Genomic DNA, 26,955 nt, shown 5'->3' with positions numbered 1-26,955 from the left:
AATAAATACAAGAAAAGCACATGGAAATTATAAGACTTGTATAAATATTCAATACAAACTATATTTGACCATGGGCGTAGATTTTGCATGGACCGAGGGGACGCTTCCACACCAACATCGACCGACCTCTGAAAAATCCCCACTAATACTTTAATTTGCGCTGTCAATATTAAAATAGACATGCAAACAGGGTCAAATCACATTTATTTTTATTTATACCTATATATGAGACAAGTCTTTATTAAACTCTCTCTTTATCAGTTAATAAACATTCCTTTAACATTATACATTTTAATTTAATAAATTGCATGAAGAGAGGATTAATTAATTATATTTTAATAGCATTATTATTAATATTATTATACAATTTGGAGGGTATTATTATGTAATTTGGGGGTTGAAATCACCAGTCCCCACCAATGTCAAGAGCAAACCTTGCATTTGACTCCGTTATTGGTGTTCAGAAATGTTTATATAAACTATAAAAAGACTTATTTAATGATTTCTGCGGATTATTGTTATTTTCTGTTTGCATCACACATTTACATTAATGTTAAACCAAATATTTGATTGTATTACACATTACTTGCTACTTTTATTGCTGCTGCTTCTGTTGTTAATAAGAAAGAAAGAAAGAAAGAAAGAAAGAAAGAACGAAAGAAAGAAAATTTGCTGATAGATTGCACAAATATTTGAGCACACACTGGACTGTAGTTCATTGTTCTCTCTATGTATTGTGAATCGTGCTTTGATAAATGTAAGTTCCTGGGCGGATCCGCTCTCACTCACATCTGGATTAAAAACATCTGGATCCGCCTACACGGAACTCAGTTACACGCAGAGAGAGAGAGAGAGAGACCCGAACTCTCTCACAGATGAGGCTGGTTTATCTGAGTCTTTGACACGAGCAGATAAAGAAAATAAGGGCATCGCTTCAGTAGTGTGGATCTTCGGAGGACTGTGTGATATTATGGGTCTGTGGACTCGAACATCTGCTCTTCTGTGCTGCTTCTGTCGTGAGTAAATCTTCACTTCTCTCGTTCTGCTTTCATTGTCTGGAGGCTCCACGCATCAGAGCTTTGTCTTTGTGCGCAAAACTTCTTTTGAAAAGAAGAGAATAAGTTTAAACAGCACATAAACAGGTTTTATACAACTGTAGAAGGAAATGGGCACATATAACCGGGTCAAAGCATCTTGGATAAGGAAAAAAAAGCATGTGTTGACAGTTACAGTGAATTTTATGGAACACATTAAAGATATCTGTTTGGGTTTTTTGAATACTGCAAATACATTAAATCAAGTGAAATAAGTTCAACAAATAAGTTCAAGTGTGTTTGACTTGCTTGTATAATACAACTTTGTAGTTTTATTAGTATGTGGGAGTTGAAAACTTGCCCAAAATAATGGTTTTGTCTCCTGAATTTCCGAACATAAAATTGCATATTTCCTGCATATTTCTTAAACCCCTTTTATTGATATTGTATTATCCCCTAGATGTTTAAATGGGAGTAAATATGACAATATATCTGTCTGGCGAATATTTGAATTATTAGCTCCCCTGTTTATTTTTTCCCCAATTTCTGTTACACAGAGAGACACATTTCTAAATATAATAGTTTTAATAACTCATTTCTAATAACTGATTTATTTTATCTTTGACATGAAAAGCCTCTTTTTAGAGGAAAATTTCAGATATCATTTAAATGTTTTTTCATCTAAACTCTTCATATACTGGAAAACAAATATATTAACCGTTTATTTTATGAACATTTTTTACTTTGTTAATTTTATAAGCATTTTTGTTAAATATAACACAAATTAATGCACTGTAGACCCAAAACACAGGTCAACTATCCCTGTAAAACTATCATATGAGGAGTGCTCAAATGGCTCCTGTTGAGATGAAAATAATTTCAAGATTCATTAAAGTAAATACCATCCAATATATCATAGAATAAAGAGACTAAAGAAAATTAATGAATAAATAAATTAAATATATCATATTCATTGTGTTTTAAGAATAAAAAGTCACAGTAGCTACAGAATAAACAGCAGTTAAAAACAGATGCTTTTTAATAGTTTAGATCAGCAATATGCTATGAAACTCTGCACCAATAATACTCTTAATAAAAAACAGAATTTCTACAAAAGATGCCACACACTATAATCTAAAAAAATAAAAACTATGCTTGGAAAGTTCCATCAAGGAAACCAAATCTTGAGAACCCAAATAATTTTAGCCCAGCAGAGAGGCCTCCTTAAACGTTTTGGGTGTGTGTGTGTGCGTGTGTGTGCGTGTGTATAGCAGCTCCACTTACAACAACAATTATGAAATATTACCATGTGGGTGGAGAGAAGCAAGCCATCACCTCTCAGCCTCACTTATCATTTCACATCTACTGTCTGAAAAAAAATAGCTGGAGAATATGTGACCACATAGAGACACTGTATATAAAAATACACAACAGACATCCCTCTTGAATCCCTTGATGCTTCTCCGCTTTGTCATCACGATCGGCCACAATGGCAATATTGTAATGACTTAAACAGAGGGTGCAATGCTGACCGGGGCTAACCCAACACTAGTGACCTCTCGCTGGACACAGATGCTCTTTTTTCTCCTTTGTTTGGCCAAGAAGTTGTTCTTGAGGGCTTGGGTTTGCATGGTACCCGTGGAGGAGAGGCATCTTGTTTTGAACGTTGATAAATGGTTGATTCTTATTATTTGGCTTGAGATAGAAGATTTCATTGGTAATGACGAGAGGTTGCATCTTCTCTGACCTCAACAAAGAAACGGCACTCATGGAGTCACGGTCAGCTTTAAAAACAGCAACATCTGTTTGTCATGAATGCCACAGTTATGCTGGCGCTGCGTTCACTGTACTGTTATGCATTTAATATCAGGAAATGCTTTCAGGGATCAAGCTGAGTTTAAAAGAAATAAAAAAAAAAAACTTGGAAATCTGCCACCCAGTGGGGTGGTTTGATTACTGCATACATGGGGCCCCCAAAAATGCTTTATGGCATGAAAGAGATATGGGAGAATATAATAAATAAAACAGTCCCATTTGTGAAGGCTTTTTATAGGGCAGTATATATAATTTTAGGGTTGAAACCTGCTAAATTACATTTACATTGCAATTGTATTATTATGTTTTTAAATTAGAATTATAGAATATTAAAAATATTAGATATGAGAAAAGTTTGTTTTGACATATTACATGTGTGGGTGTTTATATGTATATATCATTTATATGATGCACACACATACATAGAAATAAACTATACAAAAATGTTACACAGATATTCAAATATTTATATAATTTGTATCATATCCACATATACTTTATATCTAAATATAAATATTTTTTCTCAAATATGTGCATGTCTGTGTGTATTTATGTATACATAATAAATGTACACCATACACACACTTAAATTATGCCAAAACAATCTTTTATTTTGGATGCAATTTATTTTTGTCGAGCACTAATACATACAGTATGTGTATGGAAAAACAGCATAAAATGAAATATAACTGCATTATATGTATATCATTCATATTCTCATTCAAATTAATAGTTTAGTATTTACTTCAGTTTTTATTATTACTATATCAATCATTATTATTTAAATCATAAGTTTTTATATATAACAAAATGCAGAATATTATGTTATGCATTATAATTTTATTTAATATATATATTTCTTGTATTATTGTATGTATACAATATAATATTAATAAAATTATTTATTATAAAAAATCTGCCAAATGCATACATTATACAAAATATGTTTTTATTATTTTATTGTTGTATAGAGGCAACTACTAACTGTATAAATCTGATGAATGTATAATTGTAAATGATAATAACCATTTAAGTTTATACTCTGTAAAAAGTTATTGTTTACTTTTCTTAAAAAAAGTAAACCCGTTGCCTTAAAGGCGGCAAGTTTACTACTTTAAAAAATGAGTAAACCTAGTTGGTTTTGTAAATTAAAATTAACCTTATTTTTATAAATAAGCACATAGTTCATTTATTTAATTTTGTAAGGCAACAGGTTTACAATTTTTTTTTAGTTAAGTCAACTAATCATTTTAAAAGCAACAGGTTTACTCACTTATTTTAAGTAAAGTTAACTAATCATTTTAAAATATAATATGTCAAAGATTCCAAAAGGATAAAATATGTCTCATGTAAAAAAAAAAATAAAAAGATAAGTAAAAGAAGAAATAAGTTTAAGCACTAGACAAATGAAGTATGTGGTAATGGGGTGGGAAAATAATAAGCTTGTGCTTCATCCCGCTCCATTTTCGATCATGTTGAAATCTATTTTTTGTTAATGATATTTCATGTAGGATATTTTTGTTTAAAAATAAATAAATCAAATCAAAAAAGCAAAAGGTTTACTCGCTTATTTTAAATAAAGTCAACTAATAATTTTAAAAGTAACAGGTTTACTCGCTTATTTTAAGTTAAGTCACATAATGTTTTATTAACAGTGCATTTACCACTCTCAAAAAGAAAGGTACAGTACAAGAGCTGTCACTAGGGGGGTACCATCCATATTGGTAACTCAAAGGTATATATGAGTACCTAAACATTTCAAGAGGTACACTTTTGTACTTCTTAGGTCACTATTTGTAGCCTTGAGGTAATAATGAGGACCCTTTAGTTACAAATGTGTATCTTTTAAAAAGGTACCACCCCAGTGACAGCTCTTGTACCTTTATTTCTGAGAGTGTACTACCACCACTGATAACGGTATTAAATATTGTGCAAAATACTTGGCAAAACCTTTCCGTCATTATGTTTTTGGATTACAAATAGGGAACGAGAAGGGAAACTTGCCTGAGCGCAAACCAAATAATTGCAGTCCAGCATCTCCTGTAAACTCACAGCCATTGCTATCCACATAATCTCTGAGGGGTTGAGCTTCAAAACTTGGCCGCTTTTTGCACTTCTGGCTTTAATTTATTTCTGGAGTGCTTGCTGCAGAGTTTAATTACTTCAAAGTTTATAGAAGCAGGGCTTTTGTGCTTAGCCTTAAGTTTTTTCTCTCTCTCTCTCTCCCTCTGTGTGTCTGTTGTATATTTTGATGGGTTGGCATCAGCGGACATCTGGAAGTCTGTGTAAAAGATCTCTGCTCTTTCTTTCGAAGCTGTTTACTGTACGGTCGCTGGCGGAACGGCTCCCACCCCTCATCTGCTTTTTATAAACAATTAATATTGTCGTGACGCGGTCGTATCAGGACAGAGGAGAAGGAATTCAGGCTTATCCCACTAAACCACAGGAACTCCTGACACTCTCATGAATACACATGCTTTCAGTGATCTGTGCACCAAAGCAAACACACATGCACACATGCACACAGACACACACCAGGCCATACACTGCATTCATCCAAATCCAATTAGAGATTTATGAACTCCAGATGGATCACGTAGCATGAAGATTTGCTCTTAAGCATTGTCTTGATTGCAGCTGTCATTACAGCTTTCATTCCTATAACTTTGCTCTACAGTCATTGGCGTCGTAAACAGTTTTGGCTGCTTTTATTACTGCGTTATAGTAAAAAGGTCTTTGTTATTTGTGTTCTTCGTTTTTTTCCCTTGTGTGTTCCAAGAGCATCATTTAAATGTTAAAATATAGGATTTTGTAATATATGATGATCATGCATCTTATGTGCATTTTATATTACCTTTAGCATGTATTATATTAACTATATTATTGGGAAAACTATGAAAAATTGGACGTCATGGTGGCGCAGTGGGTAGCACGATCGCTTCACAGCAAGAAGGTCACTGGTTCAAGCCTCGGCTGGATCAGTTGGCATTTCCGTGTGGAGTTTGCATATTTTCCCTTGTTGGCGCGAGTTTCCTCCGGGTGCTCCAGTTTCCCTCACAGTCCAAAGACATGCGCTATAGGTGAATTGGGTGAACTAAATTGGCTGTAGTGTACAGTATGTGTGTGAATGCAAGAGTGTATGGGTGTTTTCCATTGTTGGGTTGCTGCTGTAAGGACATCCGCTGCGTAAAACATACACCAGAATAGTTGATGGTTCATTCCTCTGTGGTGTCCACTGATAAATAAGGGACTAAGCCAAAGGAAATAAATAATTAAGATATTTGAAGACTTCTTAAGACCTTGTGGACACCCTGTTTTTACTTGCAAATTCAGCTCAATTAAATTTAGAGACATAATACAGTAAGACCAGCCTTTTACAATATTTTTAAAACTTTATATTTGCTGGATAAGTTGGCAGTTCATTCCGCTGTGGCGACCCCTGATTAATAAAGGGACAAAGCCGAAAATAAAATAAATGAATGAAATTTAAAAAAAATCTTTGTTATACTAAATTCATAAAAAGTCTAAATTAAATAGATAAAATCAAAAAAAATGAAAATCATATAAAGAGTTTCACTAAATTACTAAAACTTTAAAATGAAAAATACAAAAATACATTTTATGTGAGGTTACTATGAAATATATAACCTTCATTTTATTGCAAATGTACTATAAAAATCATTTTGCACTAGTGTTGTAGTTAAATAATATTAAAAACATAAAGAAAAGCAATGACTACGTTTACATGGACATCAGTAATCGAATTACTTGCCTTAATCTGAATAAGACAATAATACGATTAAGGTGTTTGCATGAGTTGCTTTTTGAATGTTTCTTTCATGACCCCGTTTTACATGTTACAGCACATAATTCCATTAACGTCATTGGGTCATCACGCTATCCACTTTTCCTCCAGAGTTTCATGTAATTTCCAGCCTGATCTCACGAGAAAACGTAAGTATTTTACGTTTTGGCAGTTTAGTGGCTAATTCGTACGAATTCATACGAGTTCAGTCGTAAGAAAATGTACGATTTTAAAAAGGAGGCGTGGCACCTAACCCCACCCCCAAACCCAACCGCCATTGGGGGATACGCAAATCGTACTAAAATGTACAAATTAGATCGTACGAATTTGTACGAATTAGCCACTAAATGAAAAAGTTACGAATTGCCGTGAGATTGTGTTGGTAATTTCAAGTGATTCATTTTTAGTATTTTGGCTTAAACTGCAGTTTGGCACTTTCACTTTCATTCAGGAATGTTTTACTCATATCCCTGTGACAAATGAGATATTGGATGCGAGCATGAACTGCTTAAAGAGTGTTGTTTTAATGGAATTTGATACTGCATACAGAATAGGAGAAAAAAACTCCGCATTTAGCGATGTGTGAGTCTGTGGTCCTTCACTGACTCGATAGGTGGAGAAAATAGTGTCAAACAGTCGTGTGTGTATGGACTATCCTGTCGCAAAATGCAGTAAAAATTCGGACGCTGATTGTTTTCATTTTAAACGTCGTTTTAAACGTTGTCAGATTATTGGTGTCCATGTAAACATACTCATTAGTACTATTTGAAATAATAACAGGAACTTTATTTAATCTGCTAACAAATTTTATATTTTTCAAAATATATACAATTTATATTAATAAATATTTATTTAGTTTAAAAAAGTATTTAAAATAAGTAATAAAAAAGTAAAAAAAAAAATTTAAAAAGCCTAAACAAACTAGATCAGATAGATAGATTTCACTCCAAACTACAATTCATAATTTATGAAAATAGCTGTCAATATTGTAAAAACACAGAAACACATTATGTTGTGAATTGTGGGGACATTGCAAAGGTTTTCATACTGTACAGACAGTATTTTCTATCACCCCACCCCAATCCTATCCCAAAATCAACCCTCATAAGAAAACTACATGCATTTTAGTTCCTAGAAAAAAAGTCTTTCTGTATGATTTATAAACTATTTGAAAATGTGCGACATTGTCCACATTTATATGCGTGTCCTCATAAGTCACCTCTTAATATTTGTCATATTTGTCATATTTCTATAACTATAGAAATTTGTGTTCTGATACTGTATGTCATAAACACACACACACACACACACACACACACACACACACACACACACACACACACACACACACACACACACACACACACACACACACACACACACACACACACACACACACACACACACACACACACACACACACACACACACACATTACATTTGTCATCTACCTATAATCTTAAAAGAAAACATTCACAAACTGACCTAAATTGTGCCTAGTATTTTTATACCATGTAAACCTAAAATCTTCTGGTCTGTGTGTGTTGTAGTTCTGCAGGTGCAGAGTTTAAGCCCCATAAAGACCAACCTGTGTAAGTGGTGTGATCACTCCAGTCCTGTGTGTGAAGACAACGTCTGCATGAGCAACTGCAGTCTGACCTCTTACTGCTTTCTGGCTGAAGAAGTGTGTGTAGCCATATGGTAAGTCAATGCTCAAGTCTTCATCAATGCAGTATATGTGACATGCCTCAGATCTCAGCAGAGCCTCTGCAATAATTTGATTTTAAATAATTTGATTAGAAATTAAGATGATTAGAGAATGTAAATAATCACCTTAGGCAAAATTAAAAACAAAGAAGTGAAAATATAATTTATTTAGCCACTAAATTTTCACAGAAGGGGTCGGAAGCAGAGACGTTATATTTAATTCAATTCACCTTTATTTGTATAACGCTTTTACTATGTAGATTGTGTCAAAGCAGCTACACATAGAAGATCATAGATTGAAACGGTGTCAGTTCAAGAGAATAATTAGCGTAGCTGCTGTTCATAGTGTAGATAAACGAGATGCTAAAACCTGCATGAGGCACATTCATGTACCATAGCGCTAAGTTATCTGCTTTGAGTGTCTGCTTTACTAAAAGGTCTTTAAACTAGTTTTGAACTGCGAGAGTATGTCTGAGCCTCGGACATTATCACGAAGGCTATTATCACGAAGGATATCACGAAGTCTATTCCAGACTTTAGGGGCCATAAATGAGAAGGCTCGACCTCCTTTACTCGACTTTGCTATTCTAGGTACTACCAGAAGCCCTGAGTTTTGAGGGTCTAATAAAAGTAACCCCAGTCTCTATTTGTTTGATATAATAAAACATAATTATCTCATTAGATCCATTGGTTCGGGAATAAGACTTCCTTAGTTGCTCTGCATGTTATCGATTGATTCAAAATAACCTCAGTTTGTATGTTTATATGCAATAAAAAGAATCTTCGGTTTGGCTGGTAGACTTGTTTCTGAATGAATAAAGTTAAACTCAGTCTCAATTTGTTTGATTGACTATAAAGAACCATTGGTTTGGGAGTCGAACTTCACAGGTTGCACACTAGTTGTTTTAATCGCCATCACCCTCACAGGTCACTGGAAAGCACTCCCTGTTATTCAACTGAACAACATATCCCATTATGCCCTGCAGTCACACACTGGTCATTGATTACATGGACCATATGTACACCATTCACACATAAATATCCAGTGCTGAGTAATCATTTACCCGTTTCATCATTTACTCTTTGGATTATTTGTCTGCTCCTGTATTAAGCTCTGCCTTGCTGACTACTTCTACCCCTGTTGTCACAACCTCACCATTACACTAGTTTTAGATGGGATAAAAATAACCTCATTTTGTATTTGTTTGATTTAATAAAATTGTCTCATTAGTGTCACTGTTTTTTCAACCGGTTTCACTGGTTGCGTTGCATGTGTTTGATTAAAATAACCTCAGTAAAAAAAGAATCTTGTCGAACTTTGAGTCATTAAAGATGAGCTCAGTCTAAGTTTGGTTATTCACTAAAAAAAGAATAATTTGTTTGGAAGTCGAACTTCACTTGTTACACACTAGCTGTTTTGATCGCCAGTAATGTAGCCCTCACAGGTCATTAGAAAGTACTCCCTGTTATTCACCTGAACTAAATATCCCATTATGCCCTGCAGTCACACACTGGTCACTGATTACATGGACAAAATATACACTATTCACACAAATGTCCGTTGTAAGTCTTGTTATACTGCAGTGAACGTTTCTGAGTGTTTTCTTTGTTTTGTCTTGCCATGTTTTGACTCTTTGTTTATACTGTTTATTGATTGTTTACCGCCTGTCTCCACATCTTCGCCTGATTCATCAGTCTGCTCCTTTATTGAGCCTTGCTTGACTGACTACTTTTACCCATATTGTCACACCCTCACCAATACACTTGATTTAGATGCATTAAAAATAGCCTCTGTTTGTATGTGTTTGATTTAATAAAATTGTCTCATTAGTGTCATTGGTTCGGGAGACTGGTTTCACTGGTTGTGTTACATAGTTTTGATTGAAATAATCTCAGTCTGTATGTGTTTATACATTAAAACAAATCTTGTCGCACTTGTCTCTGAGTCATTAAAGATAACCTGACGTCATTTTATAATTGGACGACAATATCTGTACTTTGTTTCACAAACTCTGTCCGAGTGCTTTAGTTCGGTGTTTAATCACAGAAGAAAGCATGTGTGGGAACCATAATCAGAAACAAATGTGTTCTATAAATTTGCCTCAAAAATGACAGTATAATTACATTTCAATTATATTACGGCACTCGGAATCTGTGGTGTAATTCAGGTTGCTTTTTTATGAGTTTGCTTTTAAGCTGCTTTCATCGTGACCTTCGAGTGACTGCAGTAACGGGAAGCTGCATGTATAAAAAAAAGGCTCTTCTCTGAGGGGTAAAATAAAGAGTCCTCTAATGCAGAACAAACAGCAAACACATTTATAACCCTCAGGAAAGTTTAGACTCTGGCAAAAAGAACAAAGTACACCTCCGAGCAGGGATTCCCTGGTTAATTTTTCATTCTAGATTTCATCTGAGGAATATTTTCCCTTAAGCCTGATGTGTTTATCTTGCTTTTGTAACTACTAAAGTCATTTTTTTCTATCATTTGTTTCTCACAGGAAGAAGGACAATGTGAGCGTGAGTGTGCGGACGCTGTGTTATGACCCCCAGCATATGCTGGAGAACATAATGCTGGCGAATTACTCGTCCAAGGAGTGTCTGATGAGCCCTCATCCATCTGAAGATGGCCTGCTCTTCATCTGCAGTTGTGTTGGAGATCAGGAGTGTAACGACAGGCTCATCTTTGATAAAGGACCCAATGGTACATTATTCAATTCAAAAGGTTGCTTTAATACTGAAAAAAATAGTTTTGTTTTACTATTTGGGACCCTGAAAACCATCATAAACCATAATGTACATTTATTTTTAAATTTGAAATGAAATTAAGATTTATACTTATAAACAGATGAGATTTGTACATACTTAACTAAAATAAATAACCTTTGAATAGATGTATGGTTTGATAGGATAGTACAATTTTTGGTTGAGATGCAACTATTTAAATATAAAATTTAAGGGTTAAAATAGGGTTAAAAATATTTGAATACTGAGAAAATCACCTTTAGAGTTTTCCAAATTAAATATTAAAAATTATGTTTAATATTTTTATGGTGAACTTGAAGAAAAATCTATAATTTTGACTCTATACCTGTGCAATACCTGTGCAACTTAAGACTGGTTTTGTGGTCCAGGGTCACATTTAGGCATAAACGGGATATGCAGTGTTAATGTGGATAAATATATGTATGAAAAACATGATATAACATCAGTTTTATTTCATGTCTTTGCAATGGCATCAGTGCCATAATATGTTAAATCTGTTTTTATCTCACAGTTCTCATTTCACCTATTAATTTACGAGTCAATTGCGAGAAATAAACCTATGAAAAAGGAACGTTTACATCTCGCAATCCTGAACTTGTTTGTCAGATTTCCTACTAAATGTCTTATAGTTGTAGGCTCTCTCACAATTCTGAGCTTGTACCTGACTGATTTTTTTTTTAGAAATGTGATATGAGTTCATACAAGTAGTTGTGAGTTTGAAAAAGTCAGAATTGTGAATTTATATCATAACTGTGGGAATTTCAGAAATGCAAGATAAGTTTGATAAACATAATTTCAGATTTGTGAGATAAAATGTTGTGATTTTCTATTGTTTATTTTAATTAAAGCAATGAGCTTAGTGAGTAAAGAAATACTAATAATTATATATACAGTTTTCAGAATTATTAACCCCCTGTTTATTTTTTCCCCCAATTTCTGTTTAATGGAGAGAAGGTTTTTTTCAAACATTTCTACACATAAATGTTCTGTAGACTATGGAAAAAAAATAGCTTAAAGGGGCTAAAAATTTTGCCCTTAAAATGGTGTTTAAAAAATTTAAAACTGCTTTTATTACAGACGAAATAAAACAAATAAGACTTTCACCAGAAGAAAAAATATTATTAGACATACTGTGAAAATTTCCTTGCTCTGTTAAACAAAAAAAAAAAAAAAATTAAAATTCAAAGGGGGGATAATAATTCTGACTTCAACTATATATACAGTATAGTCGTATATATCGTATCACAATGTGTGAATCTGCAACAGTCACATCGCAGAATCTCAAGCAAATTCAAGTGAATTTAAACAATATGAACACAAGAAATTCTAAAGTTTCCCACTTTCACAAAGATTAATTGTGTTTATTAATGCCACGAAGATTATATCGTGTATTTTTACATTTGATTATTTAATTTCTGTACTTCAATACTGTTAGGCTCCACTAAAAACCATAAAGCTTTTTTTTATTTTTAATCTTTGTTCTATTGTGTTCATCTGTGCTTTCATTTATTTTATTGATTTTTTTAAATAAATTTGAACATTTTATGCAGATGCACTCACCTAAAAAATGTATCCCAATCAATGTAAAATTCAGAATTCTTTCCAAATAGTCCTCTTATGAATGATATTCCTATCGCAATATATAAATAACAGAACAACTAAATATAATATAAATATAATTTGTCATATACAGTTGAAGTCAGAATTATTAGCCCCCCTGTTTATTTTTCCCCCAATTTCTGTTTAACGGAGAGAAGATTTTTTTCAACACATTTCTAAACATAATAGTTTTTAATAACTCATCTCTAATAACTGATTTATTTTATCTTTGCCATGATGACAGAAAATAATATTTGACTAGATATTTTTCAAGACATTTAAAGGCTTAACTAGGTTAATTAGGTTAACTAGGCAGGTTAGGGTAATTAGGCAAGTTATTGTATAACGATGGTTTGTTCTAGACTATAAAAATATATAACTAAAAGGGGCTAATAATTTTGTCCTTAAAATGGTGTTAAAGAAATTTAAAACTGCTTTTATTCAAGTCAAAATAAAACCAACAAGACTTTCTCCAGAAGAAAAAATGTCATTAGACATACTGTGAAAATTTCCTTGCTGTTAAACATCATTTGGGAAATATTTTAAAAAAAGAAAACTCAAAGGGGGCTAAAAATTCTGACTTGAGCTGTATACAATATGAAGCTTCATTCATATATTAAATATTGGCATTGAAAATAAGCCAAATATTGATTTAACACAAAATAATTTAAAATATTTGACCACTGTCAAACAAAATGTTTACAGCAAACTCTAACGGCTCCAAAACATCTCTTTGCCCATCCAAAACTACCTCTTGTGAAGTAGCATTTAAAATGCTTTCTTTGACAGCAGCTGCATATGGAGTCTGTGTGTGCTAATGTAATCACTTCCCTTTATCCCCTCAGGATTCTCAAAGCTGAAGTCTAAAGACGTGATTCCAGTCGTGGTCATAAGCCTGGTTCCTCCCCTCTTAGTAGCGGTCATTGCGACCATGGCTTTTTACCTGTATCGCACACGTCAGCCAGGCAAAAAGCCCAAGGAATGGGGACCACGACGGACCCACTACCAGTCTCTTGATCCTGCCGAGGGCCAAGCTAATGGCATCGACTTTAGTGCCAAGCGGCCATCCCTCAGCGATGACATCAATTCAGAAATGTCATCGACTTGTGCCAATAATCTAAACCACAACACGGAGCAGCTGCCCATCCAGCTGGAGGCGCTGGTGGGTAAAGGGCGCTTCGCGGAGGTATGGCGGGCACGACTTAGTCATAATGAAAGCGGGCAGTATGAAACGGTGGCTGTGAAGATTTTTCCAGCAGTGGAGTATTCATCGTGGTGTAACGAAAGAGCCATATTCTCTGATGCCAACTTGAAACATGAGAACGTGGTGCAGTTTCTGACGGCTGAGGAGCGGGGCGGTACGTCTGCCACCTCCCAGAGGCAATACTGGCTCATCATGGCTTATTATAACATGGGCAACCTTCAAGACTTTCTGGTTGGGAATATTCTGACATGGGCAGAGTTGTGTTCACTAGCAGGCTCTGTGGCAAGAGGACTGGCGCACCTGCACAGTGACACGACGCCATGTGGCATACAAAAAGTGCCCATCGCCCATCGAGATCTGAAGAGCAGCAACATTGTGTTGAAGAACCAAAGCGAATGCGTGCTCTGTGATTTCGGCCTGGCTCTGCGACTTGACCTGTCTCTCACTGTAGATGATTTCGCCAACAGTGGACAGGTAGGAAGGACTGGCTATTTGAAAACTACAACCAATTCAAGTTTATTTGTGTAGCACTTATTTTCACAATTGTGATTGCATCACAATCAAATTCGTAAAAGATAAGGTAATGAGTTACTATAACTTTATTAGTTACTAATAACTTTAACTAATTAACTAGTAACTCATAACTTTTAACAGTTGGAGAATTATATATAAGCATAGTTAACCTGCAGGTAGCCTATATAGACGAAATTAGCAACCTACTGTACGCCACACATGACGTCACACGGGTTCTCGGTTGCAAAAAAAGGCCGGTTTCAATAGCAAATATGTCGTGTTGTGCAGTAGGATGACAAAAATAGAAAACTTTTACTGTACACCACACTGCTTTCAATGCCAACCGTAGAGGATTTGGCTAAAAGGGAGCTGAATGGAGTGAGGACCTAATTAAAAATGCTGAACTCTGCAGTTGTCATTTCATATCAGGTGAGTTCACGCTATGCTGAATCATACACATTACAATGTACTCGTTTTTGATTGCAGCAATGATTTCAGCAAAAACAGTAAATGTTTATTAAACTGCGAACACAGAATGCTTAGAATGAAATGTAAAAATGTAAGATCACGTATACCCTGCCATTCAGGTGAAGTTCGCTGTCAGAAAGCAGTTGTTTTGCTTGTTGATGATTACCCAGGCCTTGAACAGTTCCGTCTTCTTTCCTTCTTGTCTTTGGCTAGGCAGAACCTCGGTTTTTAGCACTACAAAGTTTTGAACCTGGTAATCATGGAACATTATTTCTTGCACATGACCACACAGAACAGCATTGTAGGCATCCAAAGACTTGTAGTCTTTTAACTTCTCTATTGTAAAATCACTTGGAGTTGGAATGAGATAGTTGTATATTTCGGATGGATGCTTGGTCGTTTCGTCTTATCCAATATCCTTGGGGAGGGTGCTATCGCAAATGGACCTGTCAGATGAACGCCGCTCACTTTAACATTAATTTTGCCAAATCACTGTGCTTATCATTGGGTGATGAGCTGTTATATTACACTGAAAGCATTACGTAAATAATATATATAATATGTAATCAATTTAACTTATCTCTAATACAACAACAAAATCTGTACCGCGTCAGATGTCATTCCCTCACCCTAAATGTTAGCGCTCCCGTTTTTTTCTGCAACCTCACTGCGCAAATGCTTAATGTTTACAAACATCGTCTATAGCATATAGGTGATGTCCTTGTGTAGGGGAGAGTGGGGACTGTTGCAACACTTTTTGGATTTCCTTCAGTTTCTCAGAGACAGTATTTTGTGGAAACCCAAAATTTTAAAATAATAAACTCACATGTATCAGACACCCACCCACATTGTTATAATATTTGTACATGTGATAATAACTGCAGAATTTAAACTTGAACAGACGAAGTCAAATGTTGCAACTGACCCTGAGCAGGGGTACGGTTGCAACATTCATTGAAATGTAGTGATAAAAAAATCTAAAAGATCAGGTTGGGTTTTATTTACATTTTTCTTGTAAACAAACTAAATGTAAATTGGTAAAATGTGCTTAATTGGCCATATAAATACAGACCATTAAAAGAACAAGCAACAACCATATATCAGGCCTAAAAAAAAATTACAAAAATATTTTATTATTGAAAATCTGGACTGAACCTTTACTAAACTACTCCTTAGAACTTTGAAATTAATTAATAAATCAATAAATTATTATTATTATTATTTTAATTTTATTGAAACTCTGGTAAAAATAAAATTGTACATTGTTAATATGGCAAGCTTTTAAATTAATTTTGTAATTGGGGACTACTCTGTCAACCCTGATTAAACTGTCTATGCTAACAGCTTTAATGCTTTATAGCTATACATTTTTAAAGCTAAAAAAAACAGTGAGTTAAATTATACAAATAAATAATGTTTCACAAAAACAGATTAGACAGTATGAGAAATTTTCTGAATATATAAAAGATACTTTTTTTTTTTTACCCAAAAAATGAGTTTTATACTGAAGGAATGGCCTAAATATGGCTGATTTCTCTCAGATTGAAGGAGGGCGTAACTGAGAAATCTAGTATGGAGTAATACATCTTGATGCAACTGACCCATGTTATGGAACTCTCCATGTAAAACAGTTTTATTTATAATAGCACAGTTATTCGTATAAGTATTTTCCAAGGGATGTTTAAGAGGTTTTTTTCCAACACGTATTTAAATATAGTCATTTTTTTCTCTTTGTCATGATGACAATACATAATATTGAACTAGTTATTTTTTAAGATGCTAGTATTCAGCTTAACCCTTTAACTACTCCTCTATTAAACTGTTGACCATGTTTTTACAGTTTTAAATAATGACTGTTAATGACATTTAAAGAATGACTGTTTTAATTAATGGTGTACACGCACAGAACTGTTGGTTTACAAACAAAAAATTCAAACAAAAATAATCCTGTTGCACTACTACACTAGATTTTGGTTTAATTGTTAAAAATAAAAAAATAAAAAACAAGAAAGCATGTTAGATGAGAATCTGAAATATTTAATGTTTATTAAATATTTAATAGAAATATTTAATATTTAATAAATACTTTTTTTTTAAGTGATTTAGTATCCAATAATGTTTTATTTTTAAAAATAAATAGATTTTACACTTCATATTTTCTGATTTTTTATAGTAATAAATTTCTATTTTATTTATTTATTAATTCCTAACACTTTGACCATAAAACGACATGTCAACCATTTGGTAGAGGCTAATCATTTAGAAATTATGGGATATGTTGAAAAAATGCATTGTGTCAACTAGCAACATAAGAAGTTAAGAAATGCAATCCAAACATTTTTTTCTTGATGGGGTAGTTAAAGGGTTAAAATGCAAATTAAAGGGTTAAAATCCAAGTTAGTTAGGTTAACTATACAAGAGAGGATAATTAGAAAAGTGGTTACAACAGTGGTTTGTTCTGTAGTCACATTCGGAAAAAAATATTTCTAAGAGGGCTAAAATATTGACATTAAGAATGATATACAACTAATTTAAAGCTACTTTTTATTCCAACCTAACAAAAGATGCATGACATTCCCCAAACTGTGAAAATGTCCAAGCTCTTTTAAATATCGTAAAGGAAATGTTTAAAAAAGAATTTGAATTTCAAACACTGTTAAATGCAGGGTTCCCACAATTCTTTCATGTTGTCCCGACACAAATCAATAAGGTTAACTTAAAGTTTTTGCAAATTTAAGTTGATTGAATGAAGAATTGTGTTGCTTCAGCTCATTTAAAATAAGTAGTTTGAACAACCAGCAAAAATAGTTTGAATGCAGGAGGGCTAATAATTTCTTCAATTAATATATATATATATATATATATATATATATATATATATATATATATATATATATATATATATATATATATATATATATATGCAAGATTGTCCCAGAAAAATGATACTATCTGTGGTCACCCTGTTGTTTATATGTTCAAACTGCCCAAACTAACACATTGTTTCTGGATTTAGGAGCGATTATGTAGTAATTTTCACCAATAGAGGGCGCTAAATGCACTACTCTGATTATTATTGGGCACAATTACTTTTTGTCTCTTAAAAGATATAATCAGTTCTGAACTGCTGAAACACGTCCTCACACTTTTACTTCTGAAACTGATCTACTGTAAAAGTTTGCATTTGCCTATGGCTGCAATCATCTTATTTGCTTGCAAATAACATCTGTTTGATCCATCCTCAAACTCTTTTCTCAGTTCATGTTGACAAACCATTTCTTCAATCACACTATTTGCCGCTGTGATTAATGTAAATGCATCTAATTGGCAATTGAATTCATAACCTCAACAAAAATACGCATGATTGACAATTATTCTCTAAACTTCATGATAGATATTTCACATACTGACAAGAAACTGTCTAGCTTGTACAAATTAGTGTGATATTATTTGCATTAAAATGTAGACATTGATTAAAAATGGATACAAATTGCCATGAGACTGCACTGGGAAGACCAAGTAAAACGGAATGGGTTTAGAAAGAATGACAGCAAATTCTATTCGGAAGAGCTCATCGTCAACGCTTAACAGAGGGTGTGTCTTGACGCAATCGTCATAGCAGTGTCAGCCAATGAAATTAATCAGCAATAGGCCACTGTCTGAGCTCGTTTATTTGCATAAAGCGATCTGATTGGCTGACGCTTCCTTCGGTGTTTGAAAAGTTAAGCAAGTCCCAACTTCTGGGTTGATGCTAGATCGGATATGTTTGCGGCCGGAAGTTAACAAGAATTGTATTTATTATTTATTAAATTTCCCATTCATTGTATTTTATTAACGTCTACCCCCACCCCAACCCTAAACCCAACCGTCACAGTAGCGTAAAAACAGTAGTTGTGCTGAGTATTATTTATGTTATCTATTAGATTACCCAATAAATAGTATTTTAAACGCCTACCCCCACCCCAACCGTCACAATACTGTAAAAATATTAATAATTGTTATACAGTGTCATAAAAAATGCTGCAATATTAATGTGCATATCGCACGTCCAGCCGGCCGCATATCCGATCTATACTCACTGAATCGGCGCTGACGGATCCACAATGTAGTTCGGCAACGCCTGACGTCACTCATTCAAACTGAATGGGAAGCATTGAAGCTCACGCCTCATGTGAATGGAGCGTTATCCCCTTGGGTTTACAGTTTACAGCAGGGGTGCCCAAACTCAGTCCAGGAGTGCTGGTGTCCAAGAGAGAGTTTAGCTTCAACCCTAATCAAACACACTGAACAAGCTAATCAAGCTCTAGGTATACTAGAAACATCCTAGCAGGTGGTTTGAAGCAAGTTAGAGCTAAACTCTGCTTCATAGGGACAAGTCCTTTGGACTTAATATGCTGTTCGACACCAAACAACTTCCATAGACAAAAAATCATGGAAGCTCAGTGTTCATCAATTGTAAATTGGGCCCTACGAAGAGGCCAGTTTTGAGCACCACGGTTTAATATGGCCACCATGATTGTTTTCACTCCCAAGTGCATTTTGGAGAGCGATATATCTAGTTTGGCATGCATATTTTAATAAGTAGTTTGGGACTATTAGAGGCGGTACGGGAGCAATCTTTACTGATGCTCCAGGCAAACAACAATCACGCCGCCCTCATGAAAGTGAAGATTGCTTCATGCTTATATTGCCTATGCCTAAATATGCCACTGATTAGAGAAGGGATGTAAAATGTGCATTATGATAAAATCAAAGTATATAGTACATGCACTATTAACTAAAAACTAAACCATAATAGGGGTACTTAAAAGATGTGGACTGAACCCAAACATCTAAACATTTCTAATTCAACATTTTTGTGTGCTTTCCTCACCATCTTTAGGGACTATGTTTAGACCACTTAAGCAGAAATTTTGACTAAAAATAAAAAGGTTAGAAGCCAGTATAGTCACCCAAAACACCCATGTAATGTCTGCATAGTTTCCAGAAAGAGAGCTTCAAACGTTCACAGAAAACAGCCATTCCAAAACAGATCAATGAAAGTATGATCTGAGTGGGAAGAACTGCAGCAGGCATGAAGATCAATTCTTCAAGCTCTCTCAGTGCAACCTAAAAGCTCTGTGGTTGATTTGTAAAGGTCATGGATTTAATCACATTACACCAATGGTAATTCAATTTGAGGAAGTTTCGAATCACATGGTCTGTGTTCGTCTAGGTGGGAACTGCCCGCTATATGGCCCCAGAAGTTCTGGAGTCCAGGGTGAATCTCGAGGACCTGGAGTCCTTTAAACAGATTGATATCTACTCCATGGCTCTAGTGATGTGGGAAATGGTCTCTAGGTGTGACGTCATAGGAGGCAAGTAAAGCTCTCGATGCATATATTCTCTTGAGGTTAAAACCACGCCATAATGTTATGAAGTATCTGTTTGGTTTTCAACAGAGGTAAAGAGTTACGAACCTCCATTTGGCTCCAAAGTGTGTGAGCAGCCGTGTGTGGACAGCATGAGAGACCTGGTGTTGAGAGACCGAGGAAGACCAGATATTCCAGACAGCTGGACCACACATTCAGTGGGTGCACAATTATAACTGTGGATTTATGAAGTGCAAAACACTGGGTTATATATGAATATTTGAATGTCATTTTTAAGCAGCACTGTAGGGTTTTTTTTACATTAAAATTATGTCTAAAATGATTTCAGTGGTAGAATAACTTTTAAACGGGTCCTATTATGCAAAATCATTTTAAAAGGAGTTTAAATACAGTTGTGTGGCAACAGTGTGTGAATATAACCAGCTTCCAATGGTAAAAATATAATAATTTTATTTCTTATAATCACACTTGATATAACCAGTCTGCAGAAACACTTTGATTGACATTCTCCCATTGTACATGTCATCAGAAGTGAAAAGCCCCGCCCACCAGTGACAACCTCTCCCTATAGCATATGACGTTAGTCTTGTTTTTGAAACTGCCACTATGCTGACACATAGGCATTTGTAGCTCCGCCCTCTTTTGAAATGCACAATCTCATTTGAATTTAAAGCGACAGTCACCAAAACCGCACAATTAGGATCAAAGCCTAAAAGGGGCTGTTTCAAAGAGTTCTAAAACATTATTTGTGGGGTATTTTGAGCTGAAACTTCACATACACACTCTAGAGACATCAGAGACGTATTTTATAGATTGTTGAAAGGGGCACAGTAGTTCCCCTTTAAGAAGATGAATTGTCTCTATGGACATATAAAGAAATGTGATCTGCTGTAAGTCACATACTTCACATGTTTTCGTAGCCTATTTGGAGTTTGACAAAAATGTGAGACAAAACATTTTGAATTAGATTGAACAGACCAGGCGACGCAGTGGCGCAGTGGGTAGCACGGTCACCTCACAGCAAGAAGGTTGCTGGGTCGCTGGTTCGATCCTCGGCTCAGTTGGCGTTTCTGTGTGGAGTTTGCATGTTCTCCCTGCATTCGCGTGGGTGTGCTCCGGTTTCCCCCACAGTCCAAAGATGCGGTACAGGTGAATTGGGTAGGCTAAATTGTCCGTAGTGTATGAGTGTGTGTGTGTATGTGTGGATGTTTCCCAGAGATGGGTTGCGGCTGGAAGGGCATCCGCTGCGTAAAAACTTGCTGGATAAGTTGGCGGTTCATTCCGCTGTGGCGACCCCAGATTAATAAAGGGACTTTTTGGGAATTTTGGGTTTACGTCTCACCATTTTTACTTTTTTTAAACAGAATTCTAAGTTTACATTTTGCAATTTTGACTTTAACCAGAATTCTGAATTCCATCATTTTTCACTTTATAAAAAAATGTAAATTAGAGTTTCCATGTTGCAATCCTTGTTTTCCCTCACAATTCAGACTTTTTATGCATTGAATTGAAGGTTTTATTTTAAAAATCTAGGTAAAACGTTAATTTAAGTATCAATTCTGAGTTTACATTTTGGAATTTTGACTTTTTTATATAGATTTCTGAATTCACATCCATCATTTTTCACATTTAAAAAAAAATCTGAATAAGAGTTTCCATCTCGCAATACTTCTTTCCCCTCAGAATTCTGACTTTTTTTCTTCAGATTTGAAGTTTCATATCAAAAATCTGGGCCACAGCTTAGCTCAGTGGGTAGTACAGCCGCCTCACAGCAATAATATATAAGCTAAATTGTCTGTAGTGTGTAGATGTGTGCGAATGAGTGTGTATGGCTGTTTCCCAATGCTGCGTTGCGGCTGGAAGGGCATCTGCTGAGTAAAACACATGCTGGATAAGTTGGCAGTTCATCCCACTGTGGAGACCCCTGATTAATAAAGGGACTAAGCCAAAAAGAAAATGAATGAATGAATGAATATTAAAAATCTGGATAACACATTAGTTTAAGTATCAATTCTCACTATTGACTTGTTTCCTGTCTATAATTAAGATATCAGCAGTTTATATTTTCTGTATGATCGCTTTCTACATCCCAACCTAATACCTCAACCCAACTAATACCTTAATGACCATTAATAAGCAGCACATTCTGACTTTATTGAGCTAAAATTCACAGTTAATGCTGAAAATAGTACCTTAAAATAAATATAGACCCAATTCTTTGGGTTTATAAAACATAATTCAGACTTTTAATTGAGTTTCTCATAAATTTGGTCAGAATTCTTTCTATTTTAATATCCTTAGTTCAGTTTTTTTTCATCCCAAACTTTTTGTGTCATATTACTGTCATAGTTTAATGAAGAGCCAGTGTGCTAGAAATGGTAAATGCTCTGATAGCCTTTTTGGGTGAATAAATTTTATACTTTCTTAGCTTTTTGGTGTTGCCTCCTTTTACATTTTTGTACTTTTTGTTTGGCTGAGCACCTAATAATATATATGTCATATTTCTAATATTTTTAATCACAATAACAAAAGTCTGCCTTGTGTTTTAGGGCATGCAGTTGTTGTGCGCGACTATAACGGAGTGCTGGGATCACGACCCGGAGGCTCGACTGACGGCTCACTGCGTGGTGGAGCGCTTTAACACTCTGGCTCAGGAAGAGCTGGAGAACTCCATCTGCACCCACACACCCTCAACACCACCTACAGAAGACCAAACCCCGACCCTGCCCTCTCACCCACCCTGCACAGACCACAGCGCTGACATCTGTCCGCACGTCACAGCTGACATCGTTTCCTCCAGGCAACATAGTCAAGTTTAACCGTGGAAACTGTGTCTAGGAAAATCAGACTTGTTCTTGTAACGCATATTGATTCATTATGTGGAGCTGGTCTCCATTTTTCTTTAAACGCTAATCTAAACTGAAGGACAACAGAAGGTTTTTTATTTGAAAATGCTGTCGTTTTATTGTGTAATGTTGTAAGGGGTTGTAGATTTCTGCTTAAAGGGACAGTTCACTCAAATGTAATTCTGCCATCATTATCCACCCTTCACTGGTTTAAAACATATTTAAGTGATGAACACAAAAGAAGATACTTTGTAAATTGCTGGGACACATTGGACTCCATTGCATTTTTTTTTGTTGATGTTGATGGGTGCCAGCAACCAGCATTTTTCAAAGTATCTTCTTTTGTGTTCAACATATGAAAAGAATCTCTTAAAGGTTATAGCCACATGAGGGAGAATAAATAATGAGGTAATTGTCATTTTTGAGTGATCATTTAAGGTAAGACACTGCAGGTGAATATTGGAAAAAAGATTATAATCACCATTTACAGTTGATTGATTACATTAAGTTTCAGGTCTTAATGCATTTAGTGGATTAAATTTTTTAAAATGTAATATTTAAATATGCAAACAATAATTTTTTGCATATTTTTCTACACATTTGACAAAGTCAGGTTTAAAGTTCTTGTTTTATTGTTATTTTGACATATTAGAGTCAAAGATGTCTACTGAGCACTAAATAAGTATATACAGTTCAAGTCAGAATTATTAGCCCCCCTTTAATTGCAAGGCAATTTTCACAGTATATCTGGTAATATTTTTTCTTCTGGAGGAAGTTGTATTTGTTTTATTTCGGCAACAATAAAAGCAGTTTTTAATTTTTTAAAAACCATTTTAAGGTCAAAATGATTAGCCCCTTTAAGCTATATATTTGTTTTCGATAGTCTACAGAACAAACCACTGTTATACAAAAACTTGCCTATTTACCCTAACCTGCCTAGTTAACCTAATTAACCTAGTTAAGCCTTTAAATGTCACTTTAAGCTGTATAGAAGTGTCTTGAAAAATATCTAGTCAAATATTATTTACTGTCATCATGGCAAAGATAAAATAGATCATTTATTAGTTATTACACTCATAAACCACTTTATTAGGTACACCTTACTAGTAATGGGTTGGCCCCCCTTTTGCCTTCAGAACTGCCTTAATCTATTGTGGCATAGATTCAACAAGGTACCGGAAACATTCCTCAGAGATTTTGCTCCATATTGACATGATAGCATCACGCAGTTGCTGCAGCTTTGTCGGCTGCACATCCATGATGCGAATCTCCCGTTCCACCACATCCCAAAGGTGCTCTATTTGATTGAGATCTGGTGACTGTGGAGGCCTTTTGAGTACAGTCAACTCATTGTCATGTTCAAGAAACCAGTCTGGGATGATTTGCACTTTATGACTTGGCGCGTTATCCTGCTGGAAATGGCCATCAGAAGATAAGTACACTGTGGTCATGAAAGGGATGCACATGGTCAGCAACAATACTCAGGTAGTATGTGTCGTTGACACAACACTCAATTGGTAATAAAGGGTCCAAAGTGTGGCAAGAAAATATCCCCCACCACCAGTAGCCTGAACCGTTGATACAAGGCAGGATGGATCCATGCTTTCATGTTGTTAACGCCAAATTCTGATCCTACCATCTGAATGTTGCAGCAAAATGGAAACTCATCAGGCCAGGCAAAGTTTTTCCAATCTCCTATTGTCTAATTTTGGTGAGCCTGTGCGAATTGTAGCCCCAGTTTCCTGTTCTTAGCTGAAAGAAGTGACACGCGGTGTGGTCTTCTGCTGCTGTAGCCCATCCACCTCAAGGTTTGACCTGTTGTGCATTCAGAGATGCTCTTTTGCATACCTCGGTTGTAACGAGTGGTTATTTGAGTTACTGTTGCTTTTACATCAGGTCAAACCAGTCTGGCCATTCTCCTCTGACCTCTAGCATCAACAAAGCATTTGTGCCCACAGAACTGCTGCTCACTGGATATTTTCTCTTTTTTGGACCATTCTCTGTTAACCCTAGAGATGGTTGTGCGTGAAAATCCCAGTAGATCATCAGTTTCTGAAATACTCAGACCAACCCGTCTGGCGCTAACAACCATGCCATGTTTAAAGTCTCTTATATCACCTTTCTTTACAATTTAGATGCTCAGTCTGACCTGCAGCAGAACGTCTAGACCAGGGGTGTCAAACTCAATTCCTGGAGGGCCGAAGCCCTGCACAGTTTAGTTCCAACCCTGCTCCAACACACTTACCTGTAGGTTTCAAACAAGCCTGAAGGACTCAATTAGTTTATCAGGTGTGTTTAATTAGGGTTGGAACTAAACTGTGCAGAGCTGCGGCCCTTTTGGAACTGAGTTTGACATCTGTGGTCTAGACCATGTCTACATGCCTAAATGCATTGAGTTTCTGCCATGTGATTGGCTAATCAGAACCTAATAAAGTGGCCGGTGAGTGTACATTAGATTAGACTGACAAAAAAACAAAGAAAATTGACAAAGTAAAATTCCCAAATCTCAAAGTAGACAATTTACAATAAAGAAAAAAAATGACGTGTTTGCCTGCAGTGTCTTGTCTTAAGGCTGTTTTGTTACATTAAGCAACAACAACAAAAACTCTTATCACAGGTGGAAAGAAATTGAGTCTACGTGGCAAAAAAAACAAAACAAAAAAACGTTCTTACTAAATTGTTTTCCCCAAAAAAATGTTTACCACACATCATTTTCTGATTTAAATTGTTTCATTGCCATTTCTGACTCACTCACTTATGAAATCCACATGATTTTCCCATAAACTTGATTTTGGGGAGACTTCAATTTGATTAACCACAGAACCGCAGCTGAAATTACGACTCAAAAAGACGACACACCAGCAATATAACTGCTGCGTTTAGACATAAAAACAACCAGAAGTACAGTATTATATTGCTGGGGTTGCGTTTCATTTCAACTCTTTTTAAAACAGCTACAAAATATGTTTCTCCTTCTCTGAATGAGTTTCTTTTGCACTGACCCTTTTTAATCAATGAGCTGATGAATTGAATTAAATGTACATGAAGCCTAATTATGGATTATAATCAGTTTGCTTATTATAACTGAAGGAAAAGGGAACTTTTAAAGGATTTAACAAACTAATGATTAGTCATGTCAATGAGCTTGGGTCCAGACACAGTGAAAAAGCATGACAGTGACTTGTTTAATTCCTAAACAGCCTGCATTTGTTCCTTAGGTTCACTCAGCTGCTTTGAGGAACAGGAAAATTAAATTAATACCAGATTGCACATTTGAAAAAGAACTGATAAGGATATGGCAACTTGTTACACCTTTTTTCCCATTTCTGAAGATAAAGATATGTTGAATCCATTTCTAGTGTGAACTGGGTTCACCGCTGTACCGTAATCACTACATAAAATATATATTCGTAATTTGTCCTTGTATTTCTTATTACACTCTGCATTAGTTGTCATTTTTTTGAGATTGTTACAAAGAAAAATACTGAACTATTTGTTGGGGACAAAAAAAAAATCGTACTGACTCCTAAATTTTGTATGTAACATACAATACATAATAAATACAAGCTAAATACAACATATTTATACACACAGACACGCGTACACACGCACATATACACACACACACACACACACACACACACACACACACACACACACACACACACACACACACACACAGTTCTGTTCCGAATCTGATTGGCTGATAGCCTTGATTCAGCCTCACCCTTCACCTTTGTATTACTCCGCCCACATACAGCGACAAGAGGACCGTTTGACAAATATTGCAGCTATTGAACAACATAATGTACTTTTGAGGCTTTTTAGT

General features: G+C 35.2%; 1 protein-coding gene across 2 annotated transcripts; it reads left to right on the top strand.

The window, feature by feature from the left end:
- The first annotated feature begins 829 nt into the window (after positions 1-829).
- On the top strand, positions 830-26,540 carry tgfbr2l (transforming growth factor beta receptor-like). 2 transcript variants are annotated; one of them, XR_015499750.1, is made up of 8 exons: positions 830-1,016; positions 8,205-8,355; positions 10,860-11,062; positions 13,569-14,401; positions 20,124-20,265; positions 20,350-20,477; positions 22,830-24,065; positions 24,220-26,540. XR_015499750.1 is itself a non-coding variant. In XM_087268234.1 (7 exons), the coding sequence occupies exons 1-7, from the start codon at positions 971-973 to the stop codon at positions 23,097-23,099; spliced, it is 1,773 nt and encodes a 590-aa protein (XP_087124360.1). In that variant the 5' UTR covers positions 830-970; the 3' UTR covers positions 23,100-26,540. The 2 variants fall into 2 exon arrangements, 1 of the variants encoding a protein (XP_087124360.1); XM_087268234.1 differs by having other exon boundaries at positions 22,830-26,540.
- Positions 26,541-26,955: the final 415 nt, after the last annotated feature.

Source organism: Danio rerio, chromosome 9 (assembly GCF_052040795.2).
Source record: "Danio rerio strain M-AB ecotype USA chromosome 9, GRCz13ab, whole genome shotgun sequence".
Lineage (NCBI taxonomy): Eukaryota > Metazoa > Chordata > Actinopteri > Cypriniformes > Danionidae > Danio > Danio rerio.
Note: the sequence above shows the minus strand (reverse complement) of the source record. Positions and strands in the feature narration are given on the sequence as shown.

Bases quoted from the DNA above. Each gene is read 5' to 3' on its own strand.
- tgfbr2l (XM_087268234.1), top strand. From the start codon at position 971: ATGGGTCTGTGGACTCGAACATCTGCTCTTCTGTGCTGCTTCTGTC. The intron at 1,017-8,204 runs GTGAGTAAATCT...TGTGTGTTGTAG, and splicing joins TCTTCTGTGCTGCTTCTGTC to TTCTGCAGGTGCAGAGTTTA. The intron at 8,356-10,859 runs GTAAGTCAATGC...TGTTTCTCACAG, and splicing joins GAAGTGTGTGTAGCCATATG to GAAGAAGGACAATGTGAGCG.